This window comes from Microchirus variegatus, assembly GCF_963457635.1.
Source record: "Microchirus variegatus genome assembly, chromosome: 11".
In the NCBI taxonomy this organism is placed as follows: domain Eukaryota; kingdom Metazoa; phylum Chordata; class Actinopteri; order Pleuronectiformes; family Soleidae; genus Microchirus; species Microchirus variegatus.
The window spans coordinates 25,827,487-25,848,924 of NC_139812.1; the positions used below are offsets into that span (position 1 = coordinate 25,827,487).

Consider the following 21,438-nt stretch of genomic DNA (forward strand, 5'->3'; position numbering starts at 1 on the left):
CGGGGGGGCGGGAGGGGAACGCACAGACGATTAAATCCGGGAAAAAAACGGACTGGAACGATGGAACGGAATGTCGTTCTTTTTAATGTTTTATTTTTTAAAAGAGGAAAAAAAAAAAACTTTGTTCAAAGGTCGGTAATTGTAAGCATCTATTGTTGATGTCACTTAGTACTACTTTTGACAACTACTACTATAACACAAACACTGTGCATGCACTGTGCTCGCCTTTTCCAAAAAAACATGGAAATGAAGTAACTGGGAAACAACGACAAAAAAAAGACACAAAACATGTTTTATGTATTTCTGTACTTGTGAGGACCTCCACTGACTCCGTTCATTCCCACCCCGAAAAAACAAACAAACCCTTAATTTAATCCCAAACCCCCCCGGAAACCTAAGCCTTAACCCAACAGACGGAATCTGTAAATAGAGACACATACGAGGACGGACGTCCGTCCTCGAACCTGTAGGATTTTATAGTCTTTGTATCCTGGTGAGGACCTTTGACCTCTCACAGGTAGAGAAATACAAGTTCACACACACACACACACACACACACACACACACACACACTGAATCCATGGCTTTTAGCAGACGAGTGCCTTTTTAAAATGACCACTTTTTCAATTCCTGTTTTTTTTTTTTTTACAGTATTTTGTTTTCAGCCTATAGCGAGGTCACTCCTCCTCCTCCGACTCCGTGTGTTTTCTTTTAAATTATTATGTTCATGTGTTCAAAAACGATTAATTATAACGCAATTTCTCACGATCAAATAATTATTATTATTTAATCTTTTATCTTTATTGCAAATGCTATTTTTTATTTAAGCTAGCACAGATAGAAAGGGGTTTTTACGTGTAATGTCGATTAGTTTTTACCAGTGTGCTGCGTCACGTATTAGCTCGGCTATGATGATATTATTATTATTATTATTATCCATGATATTATGTTTAATCGCCCTGGTTTGTTTATTTTTTTTAAAGGTACAGTGTGTAAGATTTTATTTTTACGGTTGCAGAACCGACGTAGCCTTTATTTTAGCGTCAGAGTTTTTTACACACTGTACCTTTATTGTTTATGAATGAATGCAGTTGTTTTTCTTTTCGTCCCGTTCTCGTCGGCAGGCGCGTCGAACTGTGCTAGCTGTTTTTTTTTTGTTTTTTTTTAATCTTACATGAGGTCGCTTATCGTTAGCGTAAGAATTCAAATGAGCTTCACCACAAGCTGTGTTTACACTGGAGAGTCGGACTCGGGCGACCCGGAGAAAAAGTCCAAACTGGAACGCAATCTTTAGGCTCTAAATATACGATCAAGTCCAGTTCGGTTAGCCACCTGTTTACGAAGACATGGGTTAGCAATTATGCTAAAATCTAAACCTTCTAAGATACTTATTTTAAATGTTAGCTTCAGGCGCCATGTCACCAGTAAAATCGGGTTCAGTACAATTGGAATTTTTTCGGGCTTTCTAAATTGCGTGCATTGACTTTTTACGCCACATGGGGGCAGCAACAAAGCAAATTCAACAGCAATGTCAAGATTGAAACTTAACCACTATCAACGTATTTTAAGAGCATCTTTATCGCAATTTTTGTCCCGTTACCGTACCACATTGTAACCTCCTGAAAATATTTGTAGATGGACTTAAAAATAACGTTATAAAATTAGCACGTCTGTGTTTACCATCGCAGCGTAATGGTGCGTTCCGGTTGTAGTCGGGAAGTCGTAAATGTCCAACTCGGAGAGTCGGGGGAACCTCACGAATGGCGTACACGTTGAGGGTTAGCATAACCTCTTCATAATGTGCCCGAAATTATTTACAGATGGACGTAACAAAATTAGCACGTCTCTGTTTAACATCGCAAACCTTTCCGTGGAGTAGAACAGTGCGTTTAGCGTAACGATGCGTTCCAGTTATTGTCGGAAGTCGTACATTTCCATCTAGGGACGTCATAGCAACTTATCGTGTTCTCCTTTTGTTCGTGGAATTGTACGACGTGTACGACGTTTCTGAGGTTGCTCCGACTCTCTAAGTGGGAAATTCCTACGACAACTTGGTACAAACGTACCATTACGCCAACATATCGTTTTCCCTCCCCCGACTTCTTAAGTTAAATGGAACGCGATCAACTCGTACGAACGTAGCATCGCTCCCACTTCCGACAACTTCTAACGTATCGTTACTTCTAGCGAGTTCTTAACCCGCGGCACAGTCCGACTCTTCCTCTCGAGTTTGCCGAAACAGTAGCAGCTGGAATGCGACAGATGGTTCGCAAACTGACCGCGACAAAAAGCGTGCTAGCCGAGCAGCAGCAGCAGCAGCGACTCCGACGTCTTTGTCGACGACTGCGTCCCGAGTGCTTTTTCTTTTTGTTTGTTTTTCTTTGTCAATGAAGTTATTTATTCGTGTTGTTTTTTTTCCCCCTTTCTTTTCTTTTTCCGTGTAAATATATTTATTTTTTTGAAGTGAAAATGTTTCGGATTGTAAATTGCGTGTACAGAATGTGCGGTAGGAGGAATGTACTTCAGATAGGAATGTATATCTGAGTGTGGAATTATGGGGTGGAAGCCATTTTTTTTTTTTTTAAAGAAAAAGTACACATAGGTAGTTTTATTATTATTATTATTATTATTATTATTATTATTATTATCTTGTTTGTTTTCCGTTTGTTGTGTTCGTCGTGGCTCGGCGGCCACAAACTTTTTACATTAGTTTTTTTTAAATTCTATTTTGTTGATCTTTTTCCAGGCGACAGTTTTTCACGCAGCAATATTCAAAACTTCAGATGTCAAAGACTCCAAAGCCTGTCACAGACGCTTCAATGCCAAAAGTTATGTACATAGTATGAACAACATTCGAGCTCCTGAGACCTTTTACTTCTTGTTATTTCGATCAGTGTTTGTTACCGAATCGGTTTTAGCGCGCGGTGGCGGCGGCGGCGGCTCGATTCGATTCGATTCGTCCCGGGGGGAAAAAAAAGAGACTGATTCCCTCTACGAAGGCTGTATTTTACACAGACCTCAGAGCTGTGCCTTTTTCTATGCAATAGATCACACAGAGAGAGAGAGAGAGAATCTATCAGCTGATCACTGTATTGGCAAACAAACGTGGACTCATACATATGTTCTACGGCCCACGTTTGGATCCCAATGTATACGTTTGTGTGTGTGTGTGTGTATATAAATATGAGATAAATGGACAGCTGTCTGTGAATTTGAAACAGTCTTACTTTTGTAGTTTTATATATATATATATATATAAACATATATATATATACAATAAACTGTAAAAAGAAATATGTGTTTGTGTTCTCTCTCAATCATACATAATACGGGCATGAAATCAACAAATCCTTAAGTTGAAAGGGGTTAAAATTTCAAAAATATTATTAATATTTGATATGTATATTTCAGGCTAACATACCGACTCATTTAAAGTGGAAAAAAATATTAATATATAATGTTTTTACAGCAGTTTTTGGGAATGTGACGTTTTCTGCCCTAAGGGACAAATTGGTAAGTTTTTTTATTTATTTTTTATTTTTTTATTTAAGGAACTCGTAAGGGTTTTTAAACTTGTGTGTTAAAATAATCCATTTTGTAGTTTTGTTTGGCAAACCCAATTTCACACTGTATTTAAAAAAATTTTTTATCTAGTGGTGATCTGACGAATTATTGCGCTAGTGTTGATTAAAACTGGACTTTTAAAGTGTGCGTTAACACTGAAGTTGTTGTAAAATCCACATCCAGATAATTGGGAGTCGAGCGTCTGCTTTATTTATACGGTAAAAGTGAAAAATAAGACTATGGCAACAACAAAAATGACAACATTGTCGACGTGAAATAGAATTAGCCTTCCCTGTTTGATAAGTAAGGCCAAAGTAGTAGCCGTTAGCCACTAGGGGGCGACTGGAAACTTGATTTTTAACGTCAGTAAACATTTTTCCTAGTAGTTAAAGGTCTAAAATACTATCTTAAACCCTGCTTTATGTAAATTTTTGTTAATTTAAAGGACAAATGACGGCTAGCATCGTCCAATAATAGTCTGTTTTTTTTGTAGTTTTGTTAGGCAGAAAAACCCAAATTTCACGATGTGTTTTTATACGAATTATTGCGCTAGCCTGATTTAAAACTGGACTTTTAAAGTGCGCGTTAACACTGAAGTTGTTGTTAAATCCACATCCAGATAATTGGGAGTCGAGCGTCTGCTTTATTTATACGGTAAAAGTGAAAAATAAGACTATGGCAACAACAAAAATGACAACATTGTCGACGTGAAATAGAATTAGCCTTCCCTGTTTGATAAGTAAGGCCAAAGTAGTAGCCGTTAGCCACTAGGGGGCGACTGGAAACTTGATTTTTAACGTCAGTAAACATTTTTCCTAGTAGTTAAAGGTCTAAAATACTATCTTAAACCCTGCTTTATGTAAATTTTTGTTAATTTAAAGGACAAATGACGGCTAGCATCGTCCAATAATAGTCTGTTTTTTTTGTAGTTTTGTTAGGCAGAAAAACCCAAATTTCACGATGTGTTTTTATACGAATTATTGCGCTAGTCTGATTTAAAACTGGACTTTTAAAGTGCGCGTTAACACTGAAGTTGTTGTTAAATCCACATCCAGATAATTGGGAGTCGAGCGCCTGCTTTATTTATTCGTTAAGAGCTGGAATAAGACTATGGCAACAAAAAATGACAAAATTGACAACGTGAAATAGTAAGTAAAGCCACCAGGGGGCGACTTGAAACTTGATTTTTAACATCAGTAAACATTTTTCCGAGTAGTTCAAGGTCTGAAACGCTATCTTAAACCATGCTTTATGTGGATTTTTGTGAATTTATAGGAAAACGGACGATAAAACACGGTGTGATCGACAGCTAGCGTCGTCCAATAATGGTCTGGTTTTCAAAACCTGACGTAGTTTTTGGTCTCAAATCTCAAGGCTTCAGATTCAGAGCTGTTTTGGTGTTTGTTTTTGACATCTTTAAACCACAGTCGTCTCCAGCTGCACTGACGGCGGCGCGCACGTCCTTCACGGGGGTCGTCGGGGTCGACCGCAGCAGCCACTGATATTTAACATAAAAATATTGCTATCAGCTCTGTTGACTGGCTGTAAATCTCAGCCTGAGTTTCTCCTCCAGCGGCTCTGGGCCAACATTTGCCACTGTTTAACAGCCACGGCTCCTGATCCTGATCCGCCGGGCCGGGGGTTATTTCCAGCATTCAGGCCACACAGCTGTGAGGGGACGGGGGGGACGGGGGGACGGGGGACGGGGGGGGGGGACAGTCTGTCTCTGTTGGCGCAGCGAGGGAGGGAAAGTTTAGCTCAACTTAGAAACCGCAGAGCCGAGGTCGCCGAGGACAACGCAGGGCGACGGCAGCAGCAGCAGAGACGCAGAACTCTGCTTTTCTGTCTCATCAAATCCACTCATTATTCTTTTAAAGAAACGTCACACATGTCCGTATACTACGTCCACACTTTCTTTAAAGGTGCATTATGTAATAAATCTAAAGCAACTGGACCATAAAATCCTCCTAATATGTCACAGAGACTCAGGAATAATGTTCATATAACAAACTGAACTCACCAACGACAACAGTACAGACAAAATATTTGCATTAAAAAAAATATTTTTGCAGACTGCAAATCATGTTTATGTTTTGAAATCATGTTTTTCTTTGCATGTGGCGCCACCTACCGCCGTCTATCGATCATTGCAGTCAGTAGAGTCTCAGCTACCGAGCAACCAGGGGTTGCCTGTTACGTCAGAAAACGAAACCTAAAAGACCTCGGTATTTTTTAATTTGAATGTAGTAACCGTTTTTGGCCACATTCTTACATGTGGCGACTTTAAAAGACTTTTAAAGTGCGCGTTAACCCTGAAGTTGTTGTAAAATCTACATCAAGCTTCTGCTTTATTTATGCGTTAAAAGTTAAATATAAGACTAAGGCAACAAAAAAATGACAAAATTGTCGACGTGAACTAGAAGTAGCCGACCTGTTTGAAATGTTAGCCAAAGAAGTAGCCGTTAGCCACCAGGGGGCGACTCGAAACTTGATTATTTAACATCAGTAAACATTTTTCTGACTAGTTAAAGGTCTGAAATGCTAAGTTAAACTCTGCTTTATGTTGATTTTTGTGAATTTAAAGCTTTTTTATGGTGAGAAAAACCACAGAGTGTAGCTTTGAGCTGTGTATTAAGTTGCTAAAATGTGTTTTTCTTGTGTCCGCAGAATGGCAGCCATGTTTTCTGCGAGCGTCACCATCCGTTTCTCTGTTTTATGACTTTATATTCTACATTAATTTTTAGGTGTTTTATACAAAAAAAATCTATCTATCTAAAAATCTATTTATCTACTGCCTTTTATCACATTTTCAAATCATAAAAAGTCACAAAATTCACATTCTTTTGTGAAAAACAATCATTTTATTAATAAATTAATAAATAAACCGCACAAAAAAGGTACGTCTTGTCTTAGAAATACAAACTTTCACACAGAACAGCTGTTTTTTTACCCCCCACTTGTTTTATTTCAGCCCGTTAAGAAAGTATTCGCTTGATAATGGCGCCATCTTGTGGTCACAATGCAGAGGTGCAAGCAGGATACAGGTGTTGGACAAATCCAATGGAAAGAGAGGTCAGATTTCAACTGTCTTTATGCTCTAAAGAATAATCATAATAATCTATATATTTTTTAAAATCATAATATTAATAAATTATTAATGTTTCACGTTGTGTCGCCCCCTAGTGTCAGCTCCATATGAGAGGGAGGAGCCTTTGAGCGCTGACCATGGTGCTGACAGCTCCGCCCATCACTGACAGGTGAGACCGTGTGGGATTAAATATTAAATATGATTATTAACATTATTTTACAAGCAATAATTCAACATTTTGCTTTTTCAAAATTTGATTTCAATTATTTTACTTTAACAAAATGCTCACTTTATAAAATATACGCCTGCTTTAAGTCTTTGATGTCTTAAGAACAGGTTTGACAGCACTTTTCCTGCTGAAAACTGTTGTTTTCACTCCCTGCACCAAACCCCTAAGAGAAACCAACATTGTTTTGCATCACATCACACAGGAAGTGTTCATCACCTGCTGCCTCCGTGTGTACATTTAAAAATATTATCTTGTGACATCGGCGTTAGAAATGCTTTGTGCAGACTTAGTGCAGTGATGCCAATTGACCACAGGAGGCAGCAGTAGACAGGCAGCACCTGTCTCCTCCTGAGCTAAAAATCAGTGATTTTCTCTATGGAGTTTGGTGCTGGTTACAAACCTAATTTTCCTGTCATATTGAAAATATTAAGATATTGTCGATGCTACTTTCACTTCAATTCATTAGTAGGTCCTTTAAATACGGTAGCCCTGAGGGGCAAAACGCAAATCACAAAACACAAACGCAAGACAAAAAACACAAACGCAAATCAAACACACAAACGCAAATCACAAAACACAAACGTGAATCACAAAACACAAAGCAAAAAACAAACAAAAGCAGAAAACAAAAACATTAACTCAGCTAGTGTTTTGTGATTTGCATTTGTGTTTTTTGATTTGTGTTTTTTGTTTTGTGTTTGTATTTTTTGTTTTGTGATTTGCGTTTGTGTGATTTGCGTTTGTGTGATTTGCGTTTGTGTGATTTGCATTTGTGTTGTGTTTTTTTTGCATTTGTGTTTTTTTTTGCGTTTTTGTTTTGCATTTGTGTTGTGTTTTGTGTTTTTTGTTTTGCATTTGTGATTTTTGCTCTGCGTTTGTGTTTTGCGTTCATGTTTTGCGTTTGTGTTTTGCGTTTGTGTTTTGCGTTTGTGTTTTTTGTTTTGCATTTGTGTTTTTTGTTTTGCGTTGTGTTTTTGCGCTGCGTTTGTGTTTTTTGTTTTGCGTTCATGTTTTGCGTTTGTGTTTTGTGTTTGTGTTTTGTGTTTGTGTTTTGTGTTTGTGTTTTGCGTTTGTGTGATTTGCGTTTTTTGTTTTGCATTTGTGTTTGTGATTTGCGTTTGTGTTTCGGCCTCAGGTCCACCGTAATTAAATGACAGAAAATGTTGAAATGATTGTTATTATTATTTGAAATGATGATGTTCTCAATGATCAGTTATAACAACATCAGGAAAATATACTATACATTATTAATGGATGTATTCCAAAAATGGATTTACTAAAACAACATAAAAGAGTCCAAAAACTAAAAAAAATTTGATCTATTTTCTGCTTTCTTTCCGTCATACAACAACAAAGTAAATCATCAAATCGAAATAATTTGGGTTTTACGGACAAAATAAGAAATGTTTTCAAATTTCAAATATATAATTTATATAATAATAATAATGATTTATCTTGAATAACAAAGGAAAAAATGGAAATGTGGATGATGCAACACGTCTGTGAAGTGCTGAGGCTGCAGCGATGATGCAAGAGATGCTGCGTGATTCTGGAGAGGCGTGGGATGAAGAGGAATTTTTTTATTTATATTCTTCTCATTAAAAGAATATAAATAAATAATATAAATAAAAATACACTGTGCAATTCCACACCGTGCAGCACACTTGGGCAATCCCTGGTGCTCTTGCATCATTTTGCCCTCAGTGTAAAGATAAGGAGCGGGTGTGTGTGTGTGTGTGTGTGTGTTTGTGCGCATGATCCACACCCGGCGTTTTTGGTCTCGTCCCTCGGCTTCCATTGGCTGCCCACGGCGCGTGCTGCGCGCTCAGGACCAACCTCCACGCTGCTGAGTGTGTGTGTGTGTGTGTGTGAGAGTGTGTGAGTGTGTGTGAGCGTCACATTCACACAGCAAGTGCATCCTCCACTCCGCTCCACAAAGATGGAGAAACCGAGCGAGATCAACGGCCACGTCGCGCCAAAGTCCGCGTCCACGGAGAAGATCATGATGGAGGAGGAGGAGCAGCAGCAGCAGCGCGAGACCAAGACGATGGAGATGGAGATGATGATGAAGAAGAAGAAGAAGAAGACGCGCGTGGACAAGCTGCTCTCGTGCCTGTGCAAGAACCTGCTCGTGATCCTCACCGTGTCCGGCGTCCTCGTGGGCGTCGGGCTCGGCATGCTCGTGCGGAACATGGAGCTGACCCGCGCGCAGATGACCTACTTCGCGTTCCCGGGCGAGATGCTGCTGCGCATGCTGAAGATGATCATCCTGCCGCTCGTCGTCTGCAGCCTCGTCTCCGGCGCCGCGAGCCTGGACACGCGCTCGCTGGGCAAACTGGGCGGCATCGCCGTGGGCTACTTCCTGGTGACCACGCTGATCGCGTCCGGCATCGGGGTCACGCTGGCGTTCATCATCCAGCCCGGAGTGGGCGCGGGAGCCCTGAACACCAACAGCCTGGGACTGGAGAGCATCAGCAGCGACAAGGAGACCGCGGACTCTTTCCTGGACCTGGCCAGGTACTGGTCTCACACACACACACACACGCGGACTCGTTTTTATGTCTTAGTGAGGACACACCAGTTCGTGGTCTCTGGACCCGAACCCTAAAACCAGGTCTGAAAAACCTCTAAAAGCCAGACAAAATCCCCACAAATAGGTTTTTATGGTTTTTGGACCTCACAAATACACAAAAACAAGTACAACACACACACACTTAAACTTGTTTTTATGTCTAAGTGAGGACACACCAGTTCATGGTCTCTGGACCCGAACCCTAAAACCAGGTCTTAACCCTGAAAAACCTCTTAAACCCAGACAAAATGTCCCCAGAAATATATATTTTTATAGAAGTTGGACCTCACAAATCCATAAATACAAGTACAACACACATACAAACTTGTTTTTAGGTCTTGGTGAGGACACACCATCCCCTGGTCTCTGGTCCCTAAATCTAAAACCAGGTCTTAACCCTGAAAAACCTCTAAAACCTGACAAAATATACCCACAAAGATAAGTTTTTATGGTTCTTGGACCTCACAAATACACAAAAACAAGTACAGCACACACACACTTAAACTTGTTTTTATGTCTAAGTGAGGACACATCAGCTCCCGGTCCCTAACCCTAAAACCAGGTCTTAACCCTGAAAAAGCTCTTAAACCCAGACAAAATGTCACCACAAATAGGTTTTTATGGTTTTTGGACCTCACAAATACATAAAAACAAGTACAACACACACACACACTTAAACTTATTTTTATGTCTAAGTGAGGACACATGGTCTCGGGTCCCTAAACCTAAAACCAGGTCTTAACACTGAAAAACCTCTTAAACCCAGACAAAATGTCACCACAAATAGTTTTTTATGGTTTTTGGACCTCACAAATACACAAAAACAAGTACAACACACACACACTTAAACTTGTTTTTATGTCTAAGTGATGACACACCAGTTCATGGTCTCTGGACCCGAACCCTAAAACCAGGTCTTAACACTAAAAAAGCTCTTAAACCCAGACAAAATGTCACCACAAAGATAGGTTTTTATGGTTGTTGGACCTCACAAATGCATAAAAACAAGTACAACACACACACACACACACACACACACACACACACACACACACTTAAACTTATTTTTATGTCTAAGTGAGGACACATGGTCTCTGGACCCTAACCCTAAAACCAGGTCTTAACCCTGAAAACCCTCTTAAAACCCAGACAAAATATACCCACAAATAGGTTTTTATGGTTTTTGGACCTCACAAATCCACAAATACAAGTACAACACACACACAAAGTTGTTTTTATGTCAAAATGAGGACACATTGTTTCATGGTCTCTGGTCCCTAAACCTAAAACCAGGTCTTAACCCTGAAAAACCTCTTAAACCCAGACAAAATATATCCACAAATGGGCCTTTATGGTTTTTGGACCTCACAAATACATAAATACAAGTAAAACACACACACACAAACTTTTTTTGAGGACCCATTATTGACATAATTGCATTCCCTTTAACCCCTTACCTTAACCTGACCCTAAAACCAGGTCTTAACCCTGAAAAAGCTCTTAAACTCAGACAAAATGTCCCCACAAAGATGGATTTTTATTGAAGCTGGACCTCACAAATACATAAATACAAATACAACACACACAAACACTTGTTTTGAGGACACATCGTGTCTCCTAGCCCCGTACCTTAACCCCCAAAATCAGGTCTTAACTCTGAAAAGGTCCTTTAAAGTTGTGGGACCCAAACAAAAATGTCCTCACAAAGACAGATTTGTGATTCTAAATACAGATTAGTACTAAATACGCAAACTTTAGACCCAGAAACGAAGCTTATTTTATATTTTACTTGATTGAAAATCGTTCTTTACAGGGTGTGAAGTTCACGTCTGTCCGTCCATAAACTCAATTAGTTCTGAAAATAGTGATTTAGATAAAGAAAATGAGGCTAAAATATGTATAAAGTGCACCATTAGAAGTAGGAGATCCTCAAGGCACCGTCCTGGGTTCCTCACAAATGTCACCGCACAACGTTGTGCGGTGTTTTCACCTCCCACTTTTGTCCCTTTGAGCGGGGAAAAGTGAAACCTCAGCAATAATATAACAATAATAATAATGATAATAATGATAATAATAAATATAATATAAGAGAAGAAGGTCCTACACTAACGCAGTGACCTTTAATGACCTGCAGACAGGAGCAGAACTAAGAATAAGTTCCCACAGAGTCAGGGAAAAGTGACAGCTGCTCAACAGGGGAGTGTATTTAGAGCAGCTGTGTGTGTGTGCGTGTGTGTGTGTGGGGGGGGTGTGTGTGTGTGTGTGTGTGCGTGCACTGGAAAAACACCTTTTTCGTGGGGACATTATTATTATGCCCGGTCCCAACAAGGAAAGGTGGTAAAGACGTGTGTGTGTGTGCACGCTCTTGTCTGTCCATGCTTGTGTGGACCACCCCCTGGAAAAAACACCTTTTTCGTGGGAACATTTTTCCTTGTGGGGACATTATGCCCAGTCCCAACAAGGAAAGGTGGTAAAGACGTGTATGTGTGTGTGTGTGTGCACGCTCTTGTCTGTCTATGCTTGTGTGGACCACCCTTGGAAAAAAACCTTTTTCGTGGGGACATTTTTCCTTGTGGGGACATTATGCCTGGTCCCAACAAGGAAAGGTGGTTAGGACATGTATGTATGTATGTATGTGTGTGTGTGTGTGTGTGTGTGTGTGTGTGTGTGTGTGTGTGTGTGTGTGTGTGTGTGTGTGCGCTCTTGTCTGTCCATGCTTGTGTGGACCACCCCTTTGAAAAACACCTTTTTCGTGGGGACATCTTTCCTTGTGGGGACATTATGCCCAGTCCCAATAAGGAAAGGTGGTAAAGACGTGTGTGTGTGTGTGTGTGTGTGTGTGTGTGTGTGTGTGTGTGTGTGATCACTCACAGCAGCAGGTGGACACTCTGCCTTTATTTATTTTATTCTTGGAAATTCTGCCCAATTTTCTTCCCCCTGGAGGTGTTAAACAATTTGAAAAAGTCATTCAAATTAAACCCATATTGTAATTTGTAATTTTATTAACATGCATTTATTATAATTTCACAGTCCTTCAAACCTTCAAACCGGTTTTTCCACAACCTTCCCACGCGGCGATCCACTTTTAAAAGTGAATTTGTTTTGTTAATTTGTTGTTTTCAGCTTCTTAAATGTGAATGTATTTTTCTTCTAATACGTTTCTTTGCTCCAAATAACAAAGAAATCATTCAAATTGAATAATTTGACATTGGGGGGGAAACACAGATCAATAGTCTTTCTGCATTTTCTGACATTTTCAACCCTAACCCATGTCCTTTACTAATTAAATGTTTAGCTTTAATAGTTACCACTATAGTTTAATAGTTAAATAACAAGATATTATTGCAGGATTCTGGAAATGTTTTAATATCAGGATGTAGGGAAATTTTTATTTTTTTTTGCTGCTGCCCTCTACAGTTATTATTCTTTAATGTTTATTCATTTTTGAGCTTCTTCTTCAACATCAGTATAAGAAAATACTATGTTAATTCACGACAGAAGAGACTAAATTAAAAAGTATAGGTTATCAACCCAAGATTTATCGGCAAAACAAACATGATGCAACAAACAAAAAATTGGTCGACGCCGATTATTTGGAAATTGGAAAAATGCTAATTTTTTTGAGTGTATCATTAAAAATAGATTGTTATAGAAAGTTCTTTGAGACTTAATTTGGACTTAAAGGTGCATTATGTAATAAATCATAAAATCCTCCTAATATGTCACAGAGACTCAGGAATAATGTTCATATAACAAACTGAACTCACCAACAACAACAGTACAGACAAAATATTTGCATTAAAAAAAATATTTTGCAGACTTGCCTGTGGCGCCACCTACCGCCGTCTACCAATCATTGCAGTCAGTAGAGTCTCGGCTGCCGAGCAACCACGGGTTGCCAGTTACGTCAGAAAACGAAACCTAAAAGACATCTGTGTTTTGAATTTGAATGTAGTAACCGTTTTTGGCCACATTCTTACATATGGCGCCTTTAAATTTACCGGGGTCGTTGAATGCATCACATTAGCAGCTCCCGTTAGCTCGACACGATGTGAACCCTGAGTTTACAATCTTTGAATACTCAACGAATAATAATAATAATAATAATACCGTAGAATCACAATGTCCTGAAATGACTGGTAAGATTCAGGCTCCCCCTAGTGGCCTCCCTTAAAAGAATGACTAGCAATTATCGCATTTTTTTAAATATCATTTTGAATCGATTAAACGAATAATCTCCAAGAAATGTTTAGTAAAATGAATGAAAACTTGATTTTATTTTAATCATGTTCACGTAAACGTTGACTTAAAGATCATTGGCAGCCATTGTTTGAATGTAATACCCGCTTTTGGCCACATTCTTACATGTGGCGCCTGTTTACCGGTTTAAAAGATACAGTTTTAAAACTGGCAGCAGGTTTGTTGAGAATTTTACACGTGGATTAACACGAAGAAACCTGTTTAATGACAGTGAAAGTTCACTGTTGTGTGTGTGTGTGTGTGTGGAAAAACACTGGGAATTCAGGGACCTGATCAGACTTGAGACTGAGATAAGAACAGAACATGAGATCAGTGACAGCTGCCGTTGGGGGAAATAATAAAAAGATTTTAACTCTTTAATTATGCTCAAACAAACAAACAAACAAACTATGGACTGTAGTTGCAAATTAGCTATAAGCTCTTTCCTGCCTCATTAGCTTCATGCTACGTATTGGAAACTACGTTAAACTTCATTGTCCATATTAAATAAATCAAGAGAAAGGGAAAAACCACCGCAAAACTATTCAGTTTTTAATGTTTTTTTTGTTATTTGAAGCAAACAAACCAGAAATATTGACTTTTAAGATGCGGAATTATCGATGAATTATGCTAACGTTTGGCTAACTTAGCATAGCTGTCAGTAGATGCAGTAGACTTCCTGTTTGCAGGCTTGAATATCACATAATTGGGGAAATTATTTTAGTTTTTTTTTGTCAGTAGAGTCTCAGCTGCTGAGCAACCACGGGTTGCCAGTTACGTCAGAAAAACGAAACCTAAAAGACCTCGGTATTTTTTAATTTGAATGTCGTAACCGTTTTTGGCCACATTCTTACATATGGCGCCTTTAAGTGTTGTTGTGTTTAAAGTTTAAAATCATTACCATATGCATATCTTGAATATTAAAATACAAGAAAAAAAAAAGGTTTTCACAAACAACCCTTACTTTAATTCCCTACGTTTTCTGGCCACAAAGTGTAGAAAAACGTTGTGAAAATGTCGATCTGCGTCGACCTCGGACGTCTTTTAAATGAACGTTTTCACAAAAAGGGATTAAAAAAAGGACTCTCGGTGCAGACGGACGCGTGTTTTGACACGTCTTTGTAAGACTGAACGTCCTCCAGCTGAGAAGAACCTGAATCGACCGCATGGGGAGGTTTTTTTTTCTGGAAGAATCTCAAATCCACAAGAACCAAAGGTATTCGGTTTCCTGTGACTGAGGAGGAAAAACAAAACAAAATCAGAAAACAGTCACACGAAAAAGAAGCTGAAATAACAGATTTACTTTTTATTTTACTAAAGAAAGTCATTAAACTCACTCAGTATGGATACTTAGAATAACAACAACAACATTAAAATTCACTTTCTTTTGGCTCAGGTTTGACTTTTTGACTTTGTATACTTGTCTAATTCTTGGAAGGTTCCAACTTCCTAGTAGAGGGTGAAGAGAAGAATTTCCCCAAAGGGATTAATAAAAGTATATCTTCTTCTTATTATTATAAAGTTTATCCAGTGCCAAAATACTGTCTTCGTGCACCGTTTCTGGAATGAACAGGTTTTCCTTTGCAGAGGAAACACTTTAAACATCAACCCAACACTATTTCTGAACGTTTGATTGTTATATTTACACTAAAAGAGTTTAATTCCACACTTTTCTGGAGCGTATTTAACTTTTCTTGCGCCCCAGAGTGTTATAATCGACCACCACAAACCTAATAAACCTAATCCTAAATCAGCATTTACTGGATTAGGTGAGGGAGATTGAAGAATATACTTTTTATGTTGTATTTTATGAACAAAAGCCAAAGGGACTGGAGTTAATTAATTAGCAATTTGCCATCTACTCTTTGTGCAGCACGTTAGCTTCACGCTACGTCTTGGAACTATACATTGTCCCTATTAAATAAATAAAGAGAAAGAAAAACAACCCAAAAATTATTCCATTTTAAATTAGTTGTTTGTTAATTGGAGCAAAGAAACCAGAAATAATGACTTTTAAGACGCTGAATAATGCATTAATCAGCTATGTTTTTTGCCTAACGTTTGGCTAGCTCAGTGATAAAATCGAAATTGTGACACTCCCAGTAACTGATTCAATTTTAAAACCACTTTCTGTAATGTATGTGTGCTTTGTGAATACGTCTGCTGTTGTTTTGCATTGTCATGGTATTTATATTGTATTTTACAAACAAACAAACAAACTATGGGCTGTAGTTGCGAGTTAGCTAAAAACTCATTAGCTTGGAAACTATGTTAAACTTCATTGTCCCTGTTAAATAAATAAAGAGAAATGGTAAACAACTCCAAAATTTGTTATTTGGAGTAAAAGAGACCAGAAATATGGACTTTTAAGATTCTGAAATATCGATTAATCAGCTATGTTTTTTGGCTAACGTTTGGCTAGCTCAGTGAAAATATTGAAATCGTGACGCACCTAGCTACCGATTCAATGTTAAAACCACTTTCCATAATGTATGTGTGCTTTGTGAATACGTCTGCTGTTGTTTTGCATTGTCATTGTATTTATATTGTATTTTACGAACAAACAAACTATGGGCTGTAGTTGCGAGTTAGCTATAAACTCTTTCGTGCCTCATTAGCTTCATGCTACGTCTTGGAAACTATATTAAACTTCATTGTCCCTGTTAAATAAATAAAGAGAAAGGAAAAACAACCCCAACATTAGTTATTTGGAGCAAAGAGACCAGAAATACTGACTTTAAATCTGAAATATCGATTAATCAGCTATGTTTTTTGGCAACGTTTGGCTAGCTCAGTGAAAAAATTGAAATCGTGACACACCTAGCTACCAATGTTCAATGTTAAAACCACTTTCTGTAATTTATGTGTGCTTTGTGAATACGTCTGCTGTTATTTTATTTATATTGTATTTTGCGAACAAACAAACAAACAAACTATGGACTGTAGTTGCGAGTTCGCTATGAACTCTTTTCGTGCCTCATTAGCTTCATGCTACGTTTTGGAAACTACGTTAAACTTCATTGTCCCTGTTAAATAAATCAAGAGAAAGGGAAAACAAACCCAAAACTATTCCGTTTTTTATGTTTTTTTTTTTGTCATTTGAATCAAACAAACCAGAAATATTGACTTTTAAGACGCTGATATATCGATAAATTATGATTTTGTTTGGCTAACTTATATATAGCTGTCAGTAGATGCAGTAGCTTGAATATCACATAATCGGACATTTTTCTCTGAGGATCTAACTTTTGTTTTTCTTCTTCCTTTTACCAGGAACTTATTCCCTGCGAACCTGGTGTCGGCTGCGTTCCGTTCGGTGAGTGCCGGCGCTCCAAACCCCCGCACGCTAACTCACTCCTTCACCTCTTCGTCGTTGTTTTACGGCTCCACGTTGATTTGTGGGACCGCTCATTATGAACGTATTTCACCGGCCTCACTAAAGACGCCGCCGCCGCCGCCGCCGCCGTCTTCTTTGACTGAGAGCCTCTCTTAATGAACACACACACCGCCCGCCTGCTTTTCGCCGCCGCCGTTCGCCTCTTTTCTCCCCCTCGTACTTCACCAGCCGTTACCATGGCGAGGCCATTCCATTCTCGCCAGCCTAGCAACCCGCCTCGCCTCGCTGCTTTTGAACACGTCTGCGGGCTCCACTATACCTAGAATCAACGATCCCGCTTCTTGTGGCTAAAATAAGGAAGGAAAGTTCAATATTTGGTGAAACGAGTGCACACGGAGGTTTTTCGGTGAATTATAAACCACACGAGGAAAGTAGTGACGTCTCACGGAGGCGAGTAGTGGCGAGGCGAGGGATTATGCAGAGTTTCAAAGTGCAGTCAGGTCGTTAAGTTCGATATTCCAACCCCCACACGTCCGACCAGCCGGTCTATACAGTTGGTACAGCCCCCGTGGACAGGTTCCAAGTTGGGATTAAACCATGAACGCAGAGGAGAGGGGAACACACAAACATGAAGTGAAAGATTAAGAAAATGTGGGCAAAACTAAGTAATAATCAGCCGCACTTGAAATAAGTCAAATATTCTCAAGTTGATTTATGTTTTACGTTGGGTTTAAGAGTAGAAACTTGGTTAGAATTCTTAAAACTATTTTTTTAAATATAGTCTCCATAGTTCTTTTTTTACAAACAAAGAAATGATTTTACGTTCCTAAAGTTTGAATTTCTTAAGTTTGTGCACACAAAAACTGAAGAAATTCAAGAATTTTCTCAATTCTTAAATCTAGCTTTTAACCCTAGAACCTAAACGTATGTGATTTTCATGAAAACCAAGTTTTCGTCTTCATAATATTTTTTCTTTTAGAAATTTTTTGTTCCCAAAGTCCTAATTTTCCAGTAATTTTGGAACTTTTAAAAAGTTTTGCCTTTTTACAAACAAATTAATGATTTAACGTTCCTAAAATTGGAATTTCTTAAGTTTGTGCACACAAAAATCATTGAATTGTTGCTTTTTTTGTTTGTTTTAAGAATATAAATCTGCCTGTAGGGTAAAAGCACGTTTTTCTCAATTCTTAAATCTAGCTTTTAACCCTAGAACCTAAATTTATGTGATTTTCATGAAAACCACAAGTTTTCATCTTCATAATTTTTTTTTTCTTTTAGAATTTTTTTGTTCCCAAATTTCCTAATTTTCCAGTCATTTTGGAGCATTTTTATATTTGTCCCCTTATGATGCTTTTCTTTCATTTTGTTAGACATGACACAGTTTAAAATAAAAGAACACTACTCAAATTTGATATACTCAAAACTGGCCAAATGTTTAAAAAGTTTCGCTTTTTTACAAACAAAGAAAACCAAAATTTGAATTTCTTGAATTTGCACACACAATTGATGAAATAGTGAATTTTAACACATCCTGGCGTTCAAACCAGCAACCTTTCAGATACAAGCTCAAGCCCGTTTCACTACCACTGCCCAGTTTCTCCGAAAGGCAAAACAAAACTGACCAGACATTCTTATTTTGGCTTCTTTTTAACTGGATAACTCACTTATTTTCCCTTTTCAACACAAAATAATACTAATTTGCCTGAAATAAGGCTCTTGTTTTGCAGTGTTGCACACTGAGAGTCTGGATGAATGTTGGCCAGAGTTATCATCTCATGCAGTTTGAAGGACACACACGAGACAAAAGAGAAAAACAGCAATGTTTGTTTCCTTTGTGGCTGAATGTGCTTTCCTCCGATAAAACAAAGACAAAAAGCAACAACAACTTTGTTAAAGTTTTTGTTTTTTTCAGACCACTTTAATTACAATGTTAAAACAAAACACTCTATCATCAGAAAAAAACATTGAAACGAAAAGAGAAGACATTTGACTAAATTTTGACTATTGTCGCTGTGTCATTGTAACATCTTGTTAAATGAATCATCAGATTATAAGAATGAAGTATAAATCTAATTTTCTTTTCCTTCTCGTTTCCTTCAGTACGCCACCGACTACAAGATGGTTGCCATGGGGAACGACACCAATGGGACCACCCTCTATCAAAAGGTACAAACACACAAACACTCGTTTGAAAAGACTAAACAAAGTATTGTCCAGAACCTAAACCCAAGTCCAATCTAAAAACCAGGTCTTAACCCTCAAAAAGCCCCTTTTTTTAAAGCTGTGAGGAACTGCCAGAATGCAACCATTCGGTCTCCCAGGAAAACAGAGAAAAGTTACTTTTGTCACTTAATTTAATTTAATGGTTCGCCAAACGTTCATTCAGGTCTTGTCAACCTTTGTAAAGTTGACGTGTAAAACCTAACCACATTCATAACTAGAGGCCCATTGATTATTCAGTTGGCTGAACAATTGGGTAAATAAACTGTATAATGATGGTGATATCACATGGTTAAGTCAGTGTTGATCTTTAAAGAACATGTTTTCTATGCCTTAATGTCATCAACCATGGTTACCACGTGGTTACCATGTGGTTACCAGGTGGTAGGGTTGGCCGTTTTCACATTTGAACAGTATCTGTACCTTGCATTCTGGTACTAGTATCCAATTTAGTGTTTTTTTTTGTGATTAACCCACTTAACATTGTTTGAAAAAACAAGTAAAAACAAAAATTTCAGTTGCTAACATAATTTGGTCGGCTAAGTTCTGAATTTGGCACCAAACCCTGTCAAATTTTTGACCGGTACCCAATGGTACCTTGTTTTTAGTCCTTGACTTTCTTTGTTATGATTTAAAGCTCACATAGAGTGGTCCTGTTGCATATATACGTGAGTTATGGAGGTCTACTTACATACATTAACTTGTTTTTATTGTCAAAAACCTCCTAGTTGCTGTAAACGAGCCGATAGAAATCCTCTTTTCTGACGCTGTTCCCCAGCCGCGATATTTCAGACTCAACTCTCACACCCAGAAGACAGACTATGCAGATACACACTAAAAAACAGCGTTAATTGGAACTTCTTGGTCTATGTGACCTTTAAAAAGTAGTTAAAATTGCTGGAAAATAAGTCAAAACTTATACATTTCAACTCATTTTCAGTTGTTCCTCAGAAGTACCAAGACAATTTAGTTGGTACCATTAAAACAGGGGTTCTCAAAGTTTTGATACCTGAGGGCCAATTTAGGAACCCAACATTGGACTGAGGGCCGCCAAAGAAAAAAAAACCCAAAAAAACTGAAAGAAATCCCATTTGTAATAATTATGGCGTCCAAAATTTGACAAAACCGACATACTATACTACGTTGTCCAAAATGTGACAATTTTTTTGAAAAAAAATGTTTGGTCCAAAATTTGACAAAAACGTCATACTATACTGTCGTTAAAAATGTAAAAAATTTTGTGGAACTTTTTTTTTTCGTACAAAATTTGACAAAAATTACATATATGCCATCCCAAATTTGACAATTTTTTTCAAAAAAATGTTGGTCCAAAAGTTGACAAAAAATACATATATGCTGTCTCAAATGTGACAATTTATATTCAAAAAAAATTTGGTCCAAAATTTGACAAAAATTACATATATGCCGTCCCAAATTTGACCACTTTTTTCAAAAAAAAATTTTGGTCCAAAATTTGACAAAAATGACATATATGCCATTCCAAATTTGACATTTTTAAAAAAAAAAAAATTTCTGTCCAAAATTTGACAAAAATTACATATATGCCGTCCCAAATGTGACAATTTTTTTCCAAAAAAATTTCGGTCCAAAATTTGACAAAAATTACATATATGCCGTCCCAAATTTGACAATTTAAAAAAAAAAAATTCGGTCCAAAATTTGACAAAAACGTCATACTATACTATGTCGTCCAAAATGTGACAATTTTTTCGGAAAAAATTTTAATGCCAAAATTTGACAAAAACGTCATACTATACTGTGTCACTATGTCATCCAAAATTTGATGACATAGTAAATACAGTTGTACAGTTTAAACTTATTGGTCTGTATCCAGTAATGTCCAATAAACATTTAACAAGCTTAGTCGCTCCTGGATTAAAACTATCAACTGTAATTAACTATCAACGGCCGCCATTGGCCCCCGGGCCACACTTTGAGAACCAATGCATTAAAAGTACCGAGTACCAAACCCTACCAGCTGGAATCAAAATAATTTGCACTTGAGGATAGAGAAGGCAACATGTAGTAGTTGATGTAGTAAAATGATAATCCTGTATTATAGTCCCACGATGGGGAAATTTACAAAAAGAAAGGGCTACGTTCAACCCTGGGATTGACAGTCTCGTGCTCAGTCGGCTGGTGAATCATCGTATTTGGACAAAAACAAA

The 21,438-nt window shown here is 37.9% G+C and overlaps 1 protein-coding gene across 1 annotated transcript in view; it reads left to right on the top strand.

Moving 5' to 3' along the window:
- Positions 1-8,820: 8,820 nt before the first annotated feature.
- Positions 8,821-21,438, top strand: part of LOC310933901 (neutral amino acid transporter A-like) — a gene marked incomplete at both ends in the record, with an annotated part of 16,833 nt that continues 4,215 nt past the window's right edge. The window contains 4 exons of the mRNA XM_083897471.1: positions 8,821-9,398; positions 16,966-17,008; positions 19,130-19,195; positions 19,631-19,683. Of these exons, the coding sequence (XP_083753597.1) occupies positions 8,821-9,398; positions 16,966-17,008; positions 19,130-19,195; positions 19,631-19,683 (740 nt within the window). The remainder of the gene's footprint in view (positions 9,399-16,965; positions 17,009-19,129; positions 19,196-19,630; positions 19,684-21,438) is intronic.